Source organism: Cetorhinus maximus, chromosome 23 (assembly GCF_964194155.1).
Source record: "Cetorhinus maximus chromosome 23, sCetMax3.hap1.1, whole genome shotgun sequence".
NCBI lineage: Eukaryota > Metazoa > Chordata > Chondrichthyes > Lamniformes > Cetorhinidae > Cetorhinus > Cetorhinus maximus.
This window is the reverse complement of record NC_135901.1, coordinates 9,884,199-9,898,423: the sequence shown is the minus strand read 5'-3', so window position 1 is coordinate 9,898,423 and position 14,225 is coordinate 9,884,199. Positions and strand designations below refer to the sequence as shown.

Sequence of the window (14,225 nt, the reverse complement as noted above, 5' to 3'; positions counted from 1 at the left end):
GGGGAAATTTAATGGTGGTGTTCAAAATGCTTTGAGGTTTTGACAGGTAGATAGGAAGAAAATGTTTCCACTGTAGGAGAGTCAGTTAGCTCTGGAATTTCTTCCCTAAACATCTCCACCTCACTTTCCTCCTTTAAGATACTCCTTAAATCCTACCTCTTTGACGAAGTTTTTGGTCTCATCTGCCCTGTTAATCCTTACATGGCTCATTGTCAAATGGTGATTGATAACTCTCCTGTGAAATGCTTTGGGATGTTTCACAATGTTAAAGGTGCTACATAAATACAAGCTGTGGATGTGAGAATCATACTGGATTATGGATTATAAATTGTACAAACATTAAAAAAGGAAAAGAGGATTTAAATATGTCTGGTCTTTGATTATCTCTCCTCCAGATCCAAACAAATGTATTAAACAACAATACTGAAGCAGTCACTGTTCAAATGCAGCAAGACCTGGGCAATATCCAGGCTTTGGCTGACAAGTGGCCAGTAACATTCGTGCCTCACAAGTGCGGGACAATGACCATCTCCAACAAGAGAGAATCTAACCATTGCCCCTTGACATACAATGGTATTACCATCACTGAATCCCCCACTGTCAACATCCTGGAGGCTACCATTGACCAGAAACTGAACTGGACGAGGCATATAACTACTGTGGCTACAAGAGCAGTCAGAGGTTAAAGATCCTGGGGCGATTAGCTCACCTCCTGACTCCCCAAAGTTGTCCATCTGCAGGCACAAGTCAGGAGTGTGATGGAATGCTCTCTACTTGTCTGTGAGTGCAGCTCCAACAACACTCAAGGAGCTTGACACCATCCAGATCAAAGCAGCTTGCTTGATTAGCACCCCATCCACAAACATTCACTCCCTCCACCATGACAAACAGTGGCAGCAGTGTGTACCATCTCCAAGATGCACTGCAGAAACTTGCCAAGGCTTCTTAGACAGCACCTTCCAAACCCACAACTGCTACTATTTAGAAGGACAAGGGCAGCAGATACATGGGAACACCACCAACTGGAAATTCTCCTCCAAGCCAATCACCATCCTGATTTGGAAATATATCACCGTTCCTTCGCTGTCACTGGGTCAAAATCCTGGATCAAAATCCTGGATCTCCCTCCCTAACAGCACTGGGTGTACCGACACCACAAGGACTGCAGTGGTTCAGGAAGGTAGCTCACCACCACCAACTCAAGGGCAATGAGGGTTGGGCAATAAATGGTGGTCTAGCCAGTGATGCCCACATCCCATAAATGAATAAAAAATAGGGTATGGTGGCACAAAAATAAAATATTTCAGATGCTGAAAATCTGAATTCAAAAGCAAATAGAAAATGCTGACATCCAGTGGTATCTGCTTTTATTTCATGGAATAGTGGGACTTGGTGCCTGTAGGACTAGACCTCGTTCTCCACGGGACTGAACCCCTGGCACCAGTGGGACTAGCCCCCTGGTCCCAGTGAGACTAGACCCTGGTTTCCATGGGACTGAAACCTCAGTCACCAGCTCTTCTGAGCCTAAAATCCCTACCCCTGCGTTGTGATTGTTTTTGACCGAGTCGGCCCCGGACTCTCGTGCTTCAGTTTTTTGTTACCCTCCCTGTTCTGAAAGGGCTTTTGCCCCTCAAATCTCCATGCTGCCAGAGAAAACCAATGTTTGAATAGGAGATTCGCTGCTTCGATGGTGTGTGTCTGTACCCAGAATGCACAGCAGGACAGAATGCCTGCCACTCAGTCTGTCGGGGGAACTCTCCTCGGTTACGTGCAACATTGTTTGTATTTTTCCACAAGTGGATAAGGGGTTTGTACTGAGGTCCCAGTGGTGTAGTTTGGCTGCACAGGGGCCTTCCATGTCCTGAACCTGTTCAGCAAGGACCACTCTCATCGTGGCAGTTCAAAGCCATTCAGCAGATGAGGTTTGTCACGAGGAACTTGTCAGTGACTCTCTGTGGTTCCTTTGCTTGATCCAAAGGAGTCTGCTGGTAGATCTTGCTCAGGAAGGGTGCTCCACATGGGGTGGCAAGATGGATGGCAGGCAGTAGATAGGTTGAATCGGTCATCATGGAGTGGTTAGTGAGGAGCAGCACGGATGGTTTCAACCAGCTTGTGGGTTTTAGTCAGTTGGCGGATATGTGGCGGAGTGATGTTTGCGAGGACAGGAAGCCAGGGGAAGGGTGTTGAGTGGAGAGTTCCAGTTATGATGTGCATTGACAGTGAGATAACAGCAAACAACAATATAAACCTCCAATAACAGCCTCCACCGCTTCCCTCTGAGCCGAATCACAACAAAAACCTGAGAGCAGAGACAGTCCCAAAATCCAGGAGAGGCAGAGAGTGTCTGTAAATGGAGGAGACACATCAGGGAGAGTCTGTAAATGGGGAAGAAATGGAGACTGGCCAGGGAGTGTCTGTAAATGGAGGAGGAATGGAGACTGCCCAGGGAGTGTCTGTAAATGGAGGAGGAATGGAGACTGGCCAGGGAGTGTCTGTAAATGGAGGAGAGTGGTCAGGGAGAGTCTGTAAATGGAGAGGAAATGGAGATTGGTCAGGGAGCATCTGTAAATGGATGAGAAATGGGGACTGGTCAGAGACCGTCTGTGATTGGTGAGGACAGTTCTCTTATCTCAACTTTCAAATGCCTGACATTCTAGGGGAGTACAAAGAAAATGTTTCAAAGACACTCTGAATGTCTCCTTGAAGCACAGTGACTTTGACCTTCCTGACTGGGAGGAGCTTGTTACCAATTGTTCAGAATGGCAACAACTTGTCAATCAAGCTGCCTCAAGCTCTGAGTCCCAACAGCTTAATGAAGAGGCAGAACAGTGGCAGAAATGGAGAAAAAAGGAAGCAATCCTGCACTCTGGATCCCACTACCTCATGTGCCCAACAATCTGTGGGTTAAGAATCGGCCTGTTCAGTCACATGAAGACCCGTGGCAGAAACTCGTGACCCTGAGTAGGCATTATCCTCAAAATGAGGGAATGCTGATGACCTTCCAGAGGAGGAGGTCATGAAGGTGTGACAGGAGATGGGAATTCCTGTGCTTCAACAGTTCACCTGGAATTCCATCTTTGCCGGGAGCCTTTCTGCTTGCTACGCAATCAATGGACTTTTCCAGCTCAAATGAAGATTTCTGGTCCAACTCAATCATGACAGGAAGCTGTATGAGAGTCAAACAGAGACTGGGAGATGTCCGTTTCACGGGAGTACAGCTCACAGTAATGTTCAATCCAACCCAGCAGGACATCTGTTTACTTCTGTCAGTGAGTAATTCATCTGCCAATTTCAAAGGGGCAACTTTGGTGATGGTTGGACCAAGCGCCCTCTTGATCCCATCATACATAGCACGTAGATTTCCTTTGTCACAGGCAGTTTGGATTTCTTGATGTAGGCTGTTCCAGTGTTTATTTGCACAGTATCTCCCTGTCTTTTGCACAACTATCTTGGATAATTTCAAGTTACGCAGCATTCTAGCTGTTGGGTTTATGTTGTGTATCAGGTAGACTTTGCTTTTTGCTTCAATGATAGATGTCATTGTGGATTGTGGCTGCTCACTTAACTATTTTTGGGAAATCTATGTTGGTAGCTCTATGTCACAAACACCAAAGGTGGTGCTTGGTAGATCAGTCTATTTTGTTTAAAGTTAAGGACTTTAGGCAAGATTGTTCCAAATAATTGAGGGTTCTAGATCATCTTAATCAGATTCATCTTCAATTCATGGTGAGTATGGAGACATAACTAGTCTGAAGGAGTAAGGTAGTTTATGCAAGAATAATAGTTGTTCTCCAAAAAGATGCTAGTATTTTGTCAGGGGGCATATCTGAAAACAGGTGATCAATCGAAGTAAAAGGTAAAATGCAGACACTTGTTTCGCATTTGGAGAAGTTAAAACAATTGAAAATTTGATCTAGTTTTAATTTTAAATCTGCTTTGTGGTGAATTTGATGTTTAGTGGTTTTAAGACTTGATTAAATGTTTTTGTATCAAATATGACACTGACATAACGTGATTATTTTAGCCTGCCGTATTTACAATAGGTTAAGCTTCCTGCTAATGCACTCAGAAAACATGCTGGAAGGCCATATCATGAAATAGTGCACACTAACCTAAGATTTTCCATCTATTGAAATTATAAACATAAAAGATCACAATTTATGCTACGAGCAATTCAGCAGAAATTTACACCTAACAGTATTTGAAGACAGCTTTTTAAAGTTTTCTCAGGTGACAGTGGTATCTTCCTCCAATGTATCAATTTAGGTGTACCCCGTTGGCTGTTGCTGCCTTTACATGTCCCAACCTAGTGTTTACAGAATGAGATACTCTTCAATTTTACCTTCTTTGTATATATACACACATATATTTTATATATTATTTTATATTTGTTCCAAAAAGGTAAACTTTGCATCAAAAGTCCCTATTTGGGAAGGCAAGGGTTTATATCAGCAACAATATTTGGGTATATTAGCCTAATTATGGGTTATGTAATGAAATGTGTAGGTTTACATTTGCCTGTCACTTGTTTTTATATATTAGCAATTCTAATTCCCAATTGCCTATCTCACACATTTCATTGTCCCTATTGTTGTCTTCCTACCACATTTTCTAGAGTGCTCTGCTGCTGAAAATAATGGAGGGATGATATTGGCTTAGTTGTAGGAGACAGAGGGTGATGACAGAAGGCTGCTTTAGTGACTGGAAGCCAGTGTCCAGTGGCGTACCACAGGGATCTGTGCTGGGTCCCCTATTATTCGTCATTTATATAAATGACATAGATGACTATGTGAAGGGTAGGATTAGTAAGTTTACGGATGACACAAAGATTGGCTGGGTGGTTAACAGTGAGGTTGAGTGTCTTGGGCTACAGGAAGATATAGACGGATGGTCAAATGGGCAGATAAGTGGCAGATGGAATTTAACCCTGAAAAGTGTGAGGTGATACACTTTGGAAGGAGTAATTTGACAAGGAAATATTCAATGAACGACATGACACTAGGAAGTTCTGAGGAACAAAGGGACCTTGGCGTGTGTGTCCATAGATCTCTGAAGGTGGAGGGGCATGTTAGTGGGGTGGTGAAAAAGGCATACGGGACACTTGCCTTTATCAATCAAGGCATAGATTACAAAAGTAGGGAGGTCATGTTGGAGTTGTATGGAGTGGCCTTGGTGAGGCCACAGCTGGAGTACTGTGTGCAGTTCTAGTTGCCACATTATAGGAAGGATGTGATTTCACTGGAGGGGGTTCAGAGGAGATTCACCAGGATGTTGCCTGGGATGAAACATTTAAGTTATGAAGAGAGGTTGGATAGACTTGGGTTGTTTTTGTTGGAGCAGAGAAGACTGAGGGGAGACCTGATCGAGGTGTACAAGATTGTGAGGGGCATGGACAGGGTGGATAGGGAGCAGCTGTTCCGCTTCATTGAAGGGTCAGTCACGAGGGGACATAAGTTCAAGGTGAGGGGCAGGAGGTTTGGGGGGATGTGAGGAAAAACCTTTTTTACCCAGATGGTGGTGACGGTCTGGAATGAGCTGCCTGGGAGGGTGGTGGAGGCGGGTTGCCTCACATCCTTTAAAAAGTACCTGGATGAGCACTTGGCACATCGTAACATTCAAAGCTATGGGCCAAGTGCTGGTAAATGGGATTAGGTAGGTTGGTCAGGTGTTGGTGCAGACTCGATGGGCCTCTTCTGTACTGTGAGATTCTGTGATCTCTGCTGAGTAGGTCTCAAACCAGCCTTTGTTGTGGGTTCCACCTTTATCAAATGTTGCTGCTGCTGCATCAGAAATAGAAACATAGCAAATAGGAGTAGGTCATTCGGCCCTGGAAACCTGCTCTGCCATTCAATATGATCATGGCTGATCCTCTATCTCAACACCATAAACCCACTCTCTCCCCACACCCCTTGATGCCTTTAGAATCTAGAAATCTATCTATTTTCTTCTTAACTATATTCAATGACTTGACCTCCACAAGCTTCTGTGGTAGAGAATTCCACCGTGTGTGTGAAGTTTCTCCTCATTTCAGTGCTAAATAACCTACCCCGTAGCCTGAGATTGTGACCCCTTGTTCTAGACTTCCCAGCCAGAGGAAACATTACCCCTGCATCCAGTCTGTCCAGCCCTGTCAGAATTTTATATGTTTCAATGAGATCCCCTCTCATTCTTCCAAACTCCAGTGAATACAGGCCTAGATGACCCAATCTCTCCTCATACCACAATCCTGCCATCCCAGGAATCAATCTGGTAAATGATTGAAATCAGCAACTTCAAAGCTTCACCAATATCAATGCTGATTAATGAAACTTTTATTGACGTTCCTGTAAAATGTTTCACTATTTTGTTTCATGATGAAACTATTTTGTTTCATTTGATTTCATAATGAAGCTGCCTCTATGAAAAATGTGCAAGTTAGTAAGGCTTAATTAGCCTTTTCTAATTGAAGATGTTAATTGGAGATAGAACCTAACAGGGGAGTTGAGGAAAATTTTTTTCACCCAGATGGTGGCGGGAGTCTGGAACTCACTGCCTAAAAGGATGGTTGAGTCAGAAACTCTCGTAACATTAAAGAAGTATTTAGATATTCACTTGTGTTGCCATAGCCTCCAGGGCTATGGGCCAAGTGCTGGAAAAAAGGGACTGGTGCAGTCAGACACGATGGACCAAATGGCTTCCTTCTGTGCTGTAGACGTCTATGAGTCTATCACCTTACATACACCAAATGTAGATTTGCAAAGATCAATTTAGGATGAAGTAAAGTTCATTTTATATTTTATAAAAAGGTTCCTGTAGAGAGCTCTTGTATTAAGGGGAGAGATCGCAGATGGTGCTTTTAAAAAGTGACACTGCAGCCCCAAAAATCAGTGGCAAATCCAGTATGTTAAACTCCATCCAGTTATAGGGATTGTTAACATCAGCAGAAACAAACATAATATTGTCAGACTATCAATCCTTGACGTGATTAACAGCAACATAACAACAGAATCCAAACCCTGCATTCACTTGTGAACTTGCTGATGTCTCAGCAGGTCTTGTGACTGAGCAAATCCTTTTCCACACAGGGAGCAAGTGAAAGGCTTCTCTCCAGTGTGAGTGTGTTGGTGTATCAGCAGGTTGGAGGATGTGGTAAATCCCTTCCCACACACTAAACAGGTAAACGGTTTCTCCCCAGTGTGAACTCGCTGGTGTGAAATGAGATCGTTCGACTGTCTAAAATGCTTTCCACAGTCAGTGCAGCTGAATGGCTTTTCCCCTGTGTGAACTCGCTGATGTACAATGAGATGGCCTGACTGCCTGAAACTCTTCCCACAGGAAGTGCAGCTGAATGGCTTCTCCTCAGAGTGAATTCGCTGGTGAGTCACCAGGTTGGATGACTTTGTGAATCCCTTCCCACACGTGGAGCAGGTGAACGGCCACTCCCCAGTGTGAACTTGCTGGTGTGCAATCAGGCTGGATGAAGACCTGAACCTCTTTCCAGGGGAAGTGCAGCTGACCGGCCTCTCCTTAGTGTGAGCTCGCTGGTGTGACATGAGATTGGTTGTCTGAGTAAATCCCTTCCCACACACGGAACAGATGAATGGCTTCTCCCCAGTGTGACCACATCAATGGTTTTCCAGCAGGGATGGATAATTGAATCCCTTCCCACAGTCCTCACATTTCCATGCTTTCTCCATTGTGCCAGTGTCCTTGTGTCTGTCCAAGTTGGATGATCAGTTGAAGCCTGATCCACACACAAAACATGTATACAGTTTATTCCTGCTGTGAAAGGTGTGATGTTTTTCTAAGACTGTGTAACTGGTTAAAGGTCAGTCAGTTCACTGGAACATAATCTCTCGGTCTGTGTCTCTTGGTGATTTTCCAGTCACACTGCAGTTTGAAATCAATTCTCTCAGACAGAACAGAGAATCATTTCTCCTTCTGCATTCAAAGGCTAATGATATTCAGGCCTTGATGAATCAAATGACTCAATCAGATCTTGACGCAAAGTTTCGTTTGAGCTTCTGCAGATCCTCCTTAATATCTGTAAAAAGAGATCACAAGTGCTATCACTGTCAGTACAGAGGAGACATTGGGAACAGACATTTCTCGTTTCTAAAAAATACATTTTTAAATCTCTTGTTCCACCAAAACTGTAAATCCCCGTCTCACACACACTCCCTCTCCCCTGCCTGGGTTCAGTTCTCCAGCTCCTGTCTGCAGACTGACAATAAAATCAATGAGTCTTATTGGTTTGGGGCCTCCAGCGGGTGTTTCTGAATCCTCCCCGCCCACCTCCCAGGGTTTCCTTCCTTCCCACAGATCAGATCCTCATTGATTTGAGCCCAAAGTGTAACCTCTTATTTATTGTCCCCCCTCCCCCATCCTCTGATGTGAACCATCCTCCACTCGCTGACCCAGGATGGCGGCCGTTAACCTGGGCCTGTTCCCGGGAGGGAGAAGCCCCGCAGCTGCAAACCAGGAGCTGACAATTATTCCTCAGGGTTTGCGGATCCACAAAGTGTTTCCAAATCCTCCCCGTCCAGCCGCCGGCTCCATCGCTCCCTCCCCCGGGCCTGTCACCGCGGGGTAAACACGGGGCCTGGGGCCTACCCCAGAAGTTGATCCAGTTCCCAGCCCAGCCGCGGTTTCCATTCCTACCCCGTGCTCACAATCTCCTCCCGCCTCCCGAACCGTCCGCTCCTCCTCACTCTGTCACCATGACTGACACTGAGCATGCTCAGAGCGCACACCCACACTGCACCTGCGCACTGGGGACAGGTTCACCGGCCGCCGCCATCTTGGGAGAGGAAAGCGGGTCTTGTTCAGGGAGCATGGGCGGCCACCTTGGTGAGGGAATAGTGTAGTGAGGATGGGTCTTCGTCCACGGTAACAGGCCCGGGTTACCCGAGCAACCGGCCGCCGCCATCTTGTGCTGAGTGTTTTCCATCCGGGTCTTTAGTGAAGGAATGGACAATAAGCTGGAGTCAGTTTGAAAACTGTTCAGAGGAAGGTCTGAAATCAGATTTACATCCAGATACCTGTAAGGACAATAAAGTTTACATCAATTATGTGTTTAAAATGAAATCAGAATGCTGGAAATACTCAGTTCTGAAGAAGAATCATATTGGATTGGAAATGTTAAATCTGTTTCTCTCTCTTCACAGAAGCTGCCAAACCTGCTGAGGATTTCCAGAACTTTCTGTTTTAATTTCAGATTTCCAGCATTCACCGTATTTTACTAAAATTATTATGTTTCTTTGCAATTTTGTTGCATAAAGAGTAAAATAATTGTGACCATTTAAATGTACAAATCAGTGATATTTATTTGTGTAACTGAGACTCGACTGTTCAGGAACAATGTCAGAAATCACTTCACAGAAAATATAGTGGAATCTGGAATTCTGCTGAGATTTGGTCAATTGAAATTTAAAAACTGAGATTTCTAGATGTTTGTGAGGCAAGAGTATTAAGGGTTATGGAATCAAGGCAAATGGATAGTTTTAACATGGAAATCAGGCTTCTGCATATTGGAACACAATGTCTGAAACTGGACTGATTCTGGTACTGTTTTAAAGTTGGCGAAGGTTCCCTGTCTGTGCCGTAGATTATCTCCACACCCATGGGTCATTTGCTTGAGGTGAGATGCAGAGAGGAGATTGGAGAAGAGGGTTGGTGCAATGACACAGCCTTGGCTGATCCCAGTTTCCACTGAGATCGGGCCTGTGGTGATTTTGTTGATGAGGTTCACGGCTTTCATGTCATCGTGGGGTAGGCGGAGGATGGTGGCAAATTTTTGAGGATAGCCAAATTTGGGGAGGATACAGGATATAACGTCACGTTTGATTGTGTGAAAGGCTTTTGTGAGATCAGAAAAGGCCAAGTACAGCGGTTGGTGCTGTTCCTTCGATTTTTCTTGGGTTTGCCACACAGCGAAGATCATGTTTGTGGTGCCTTTTGATGGGGGAACACCGCACTGTGAATCTGGAAGGATCTCTTTGGCCACTAAGAGAAGGTAATTGAGGAGGACCCTTGCAATGATCTTCCCTGTGGCAGGCAGCAGAGAGACTGCTCTCTAAGTACTGCATTTGGACTTGTCTCCCTTGTTGAATACAGTCACAATCAGAGTGTCCCAGAGATCCCTCTTCCCAATGAGGAACATGAGGTTGTGCAGTCGGGCCAGGAGTGTAACTCCACCATGTTTCAGAACTTCAACAGGGATTCCATCTGTTCCAGACGTCTTGTTGTTTTTCAGCTGTCAAATGGCTTTTTCATTTTCACTCTGGACTGTGGTAGCACTGAGACTGAGCCAGATGGGGTATTGAGCAATGGAGTTCAGGACATTGAAGTCAAAGACCGAGTCTCAGTTGAAGAGTTCTCTCCAGTGAGCACTGACTGCCTCCCTGACCTTGATGAGCTCCCTCTATGCTTGGCGTGCAGTGGGGTGGGCCCTTCAGTGTTTGGGTCACAGATTGTCTTGACAGCGCTGAGGAAACCACACATGTTGTTGGTGTCCACGAGTTGTTGGATCTCGTATGCACTTTCTCCCTACCATTTGCTATTTATCTTTTTACCACCCACCAGTGCCCCCCCCCCCCCCCCCCCGCCCCATTGATTAAGAATAATGCTAATATCCTCGAAATGTGGACCATTTTCTGTATCTTGGGAGCCTCCTCTCGATGAAGGCAGACATAGATGACAACATTCCTCATCGCCTCTAATGTTCCAGCTCAGCCTTCAGCTGAACGATGAACAGAGTATTTGACAACCAGGATGTCAAACCCGAGACTCAGGTCACGGTTCACTGGGCAGCAGTGATCCCCCTGCTCCTAAAGGCTTCTGATACTTGGACAATCTACAGCAGGCACCTCAAGCTACTGGAGAGCTACCAACAGCAGTGCCTTCACAAGATTCTCCAAATCGCTCGCAAACTGTTTTACGGCCTTGGAAAATGGTGAGAGTGACAGTTCCTCTGTGGAGGCCAACTAGAGGCAAGGCTATGGCATTGTGGTTGGTCCAGCTGCTTGGTGAGGGGAGGAAGAAGTGTAGAAGGGCAATAGTGGTAGGGGATTCTGCAATGAGAGGAGTAAACAGGCGCCTCTGCGGCTGAATACGTGACTCCAGGATGGTATGATGCCTCCCCGATGCCAGGATCAAGGATGTCATGGAACAGCTGCAGGATCCTGAAGGGAGAGGGTGAACAGCCAGAGGTCGTGGTCCACGTTGGGACCAATGACGTAGGAAGAAAGAGAAATGAGGTCCTTTAAGCAGACTTTAGGGAGTTAGGTCGGAAATTGAAATGCAGGACTTCAAAGGCAGTAACCTCCAGATCACTCCAGGTGCCATGCAATAGTTAGTATAGGAACAGAAGGATAGAGCAGATGACTGCGTGGCTGGAGAGATGATGCAGGAGGGAGGGCTTTAGACTCCTGGGGCATTAGGACCGTTTCTGGGGGAAATGGGACCTATACAAGTTGGATGGGTTACATCTGAACAGGAATGGGACCAACATCCTCACTGGGAGGTTTGCTAATGCTGTTGGGGCAGATTTAAATGAAATTGGCAGGGGAATGGGATCCTGTAAAGTAGTTCAGAGGGAGAGAAGCTGAGGTGGAATTAGAACTTAAAATGCTAGTAAGCGAGTCTGGAAGGCAGAGGAAACAAAGGCTAGATAAGAAAGAAATGAGTTTAGCGAGGCTAAATGGAATATATTTTAATGCAAGGAGCCTGAGGAATAAGACAGGCGCGTTGAGGACACAGTTAGGCACATGGGAGTACGATATCATAGCTATGACCGAGACTTGGCTAAAAGAAGGGCAGGATTAGCAGCTCAACATTCCTGGTTATAGGGTATTCAGACGAGTTAGAGAGGGGTATAGAAGAGGAGGGTGGGTCGCAATATTGATCAAGAAATCAATTATAGCAGTGAGGAGGGATGATATCTTGGAAGGATCATCAAATGAGTCCATATGGGTATAAGTAAAAAACACAAAAGGGGCAAACACGCTACTGGGTGTGTACTATAGGCCCCCAAACAGTCAGGGAGAGATCGAGGATCAAATATGTAATCAAATTTCAGAGCAGTGTAAGAATAATAAGGCAGTAATAGTAGGAGATTTTAACTCCCCAAATATTAACTGGGATAGTTTTAGTGTGCAAGGTAGGGAGGGAGCAAAATTCTTAGTTGCACCCAGGAGAACTTTTTTAGCCAGTACATAGAAAGCCGAACAAGAGAGGGGGCAGTTCTGGACCTAGTGTTTGGAAATGAGCCGGGGCAGGTGGAAGGCATATCAGTAGGGGAGCATCTTGTGATCATAACTCAGTTAGATTTAGGACAGTTCACAGAATCACACAGTGCAGAAGAGGCCCTTTGGCCCATCGAGTCTGCACCGACATGTGAGAAACACCTGACCTTCCTACCTAATCCCATTTACAGTTATGGAAAAGGATAAGGTTGCACCAGGAATCTAAATTCTAAACTGGGGAAAGACTAATTTTACTAAGCTGCGATATGATTTGGCCCAAGTGGACTGGGAGCAGCTACTTGCAGATAAAACTATCTCAGAGCAGTGGGAGGCATCAAAGGAGGAAGTAGCGAGCGTACAGGGCAAATATGTTCCTGTAAAGACAAAGTCTGGAGAACCCTGGATGTCAAGAAACATAAAAGTTAGGATTAAGAAAAAAAGAGAAGCTTATGGAAGATACCGAGGGCTCAGTAAGGCAGAGTTTCTCGAGGAGTATCAAAAGTGCAGGGGGGAACTTAAAAAGGAAATTAGGAAAGCATGAGAAAGCATTGGTGGGTAGAATAAAGGAAAATCCAAAGCTGTTTTTAAAACATATAAAGAGCAAGAGAATAACTCGGGAAAGAGTGGGGCCAATTAGGGATCATAGAGGTAATCTTAATGTGGACCCGGAAGATGTGGGTACCGTCCTCAATGAATACTTTGCGTCGCTCTTCACAATGGAAAAGGATGATGCAGGTATAGACATCAGGGTGGAGGACTGTGAAATATTAGAGGAAATTAACAGAGAGAGAGAGGAGGTACAAGCGGGATTAGTGGCCTTAAAAGTGGATAAATCCACAGGCTCGGATGAGATTTATCCCAGGCTGTTGAGGGAGGCAAGGGAAGAGATATCAGGGGCCTTGGCAGTAATTTCCAAATCCTCTATGGCCACAGATGAGGTGCTGGAGAACTGTTAAAGTTGTCCCATTATTAAAAAAGGGGGGGAAGGGGTAGACCAGGAAATTACAGGCCTGTCAGTCAAACCTCGGTGGTGGGAAAGTTCCTAGAAAGAATTCTGAGGGACAGAATATATCTACACTTGGAGAGACACGCATTAATCAGGGATAGTCAGCATAGATTTGTTAAGGGAAGGTCGTGTTTGACAAATTTGATCAAATTTTTTGAGGAGGTAACCAGCAGTGTTGATGAGGGTAATGCATTTGATGTGGTCTACATGGACTTTAGCAAGGCTTTTGATAAGGTCGCTCATGGCAGACTGATCAAGAAAGTAAGAGCCCATGGGATCCAAGGCAAAGTGGCACGTTGGATCCAAAATTGGCTGAGAGTCAGGAAGCAGAGGGTGATGGTAGAGGCAGGAGATAGAAGGATAAGGGGAAGTTGAGGAAAAATCTTTTCACCCAGAGGGTAGTGGGAATCTGGAACTCACTGCCTGAAAGGGTGGTTGAGTCAGATCTCTCGTAACATTTAACACCTTTTTAGAAATTCACTTGCATTGCCATAGCCTCCAGGGCTATGGGCCAAGAGCTGGAAAAACGGATTAGTGTAGTCAGATCTTTGTTGACCGGCGTGGACACAATGGGCCGAATGGCCTCCTTCTGTGCTGTAAATGTCTATAAGTCTATAATCCAGTGGCAAGAAAGGAAGTCCCATAGCTGCATCTTCTCCCAAGCCAACTTGCCCAGCATCAAGGGACCAATCACTCTAAACCAGCTCCGCTGGGCGGGACATGTTGTTCTTATTCCTGATGTCAGACACCCGAAGTAACTGTTCTACTCGGAACTTGGTCATAGCAGGTGACCCCCAGGAGGACAGTGGAAACAGTGATCTCCTCAACATGCCCCTGAAGAGATCAAATATCCCCACCAACTCATGGGAGACTCTGGTTTGTGACTGCTCAAATGGAGAAAGCTCATTTGGTAAGGTACCTAACACATTGAGAGACTTGGTTGGGAATACACAGAGGTAAAGCTGAGGTGTGTGAGAGAACGCACAAACCTCCAA

The 14,225-nt window shown here is 45.4% G+C and overlaps 1 protein-coding gene across 1 annotated transcript in view; it reads right to left on the bottom strand.

The window, feature by feature from the left end:
- Positions 1-14,225, bottom strand: part of LOC144697789 (uncharacterized) — a 54,007-nt gene that overhangs the window by 18,638 nt on the left and 21,144 nt on the right. The window contains 1 exon segment of the mRNA XM_078569785.1: positions 7,006-7,452. Within this exon segment, the coding sequence (XP_078425911.1) occupies positions 7,006-7,452 (447 nt within the window).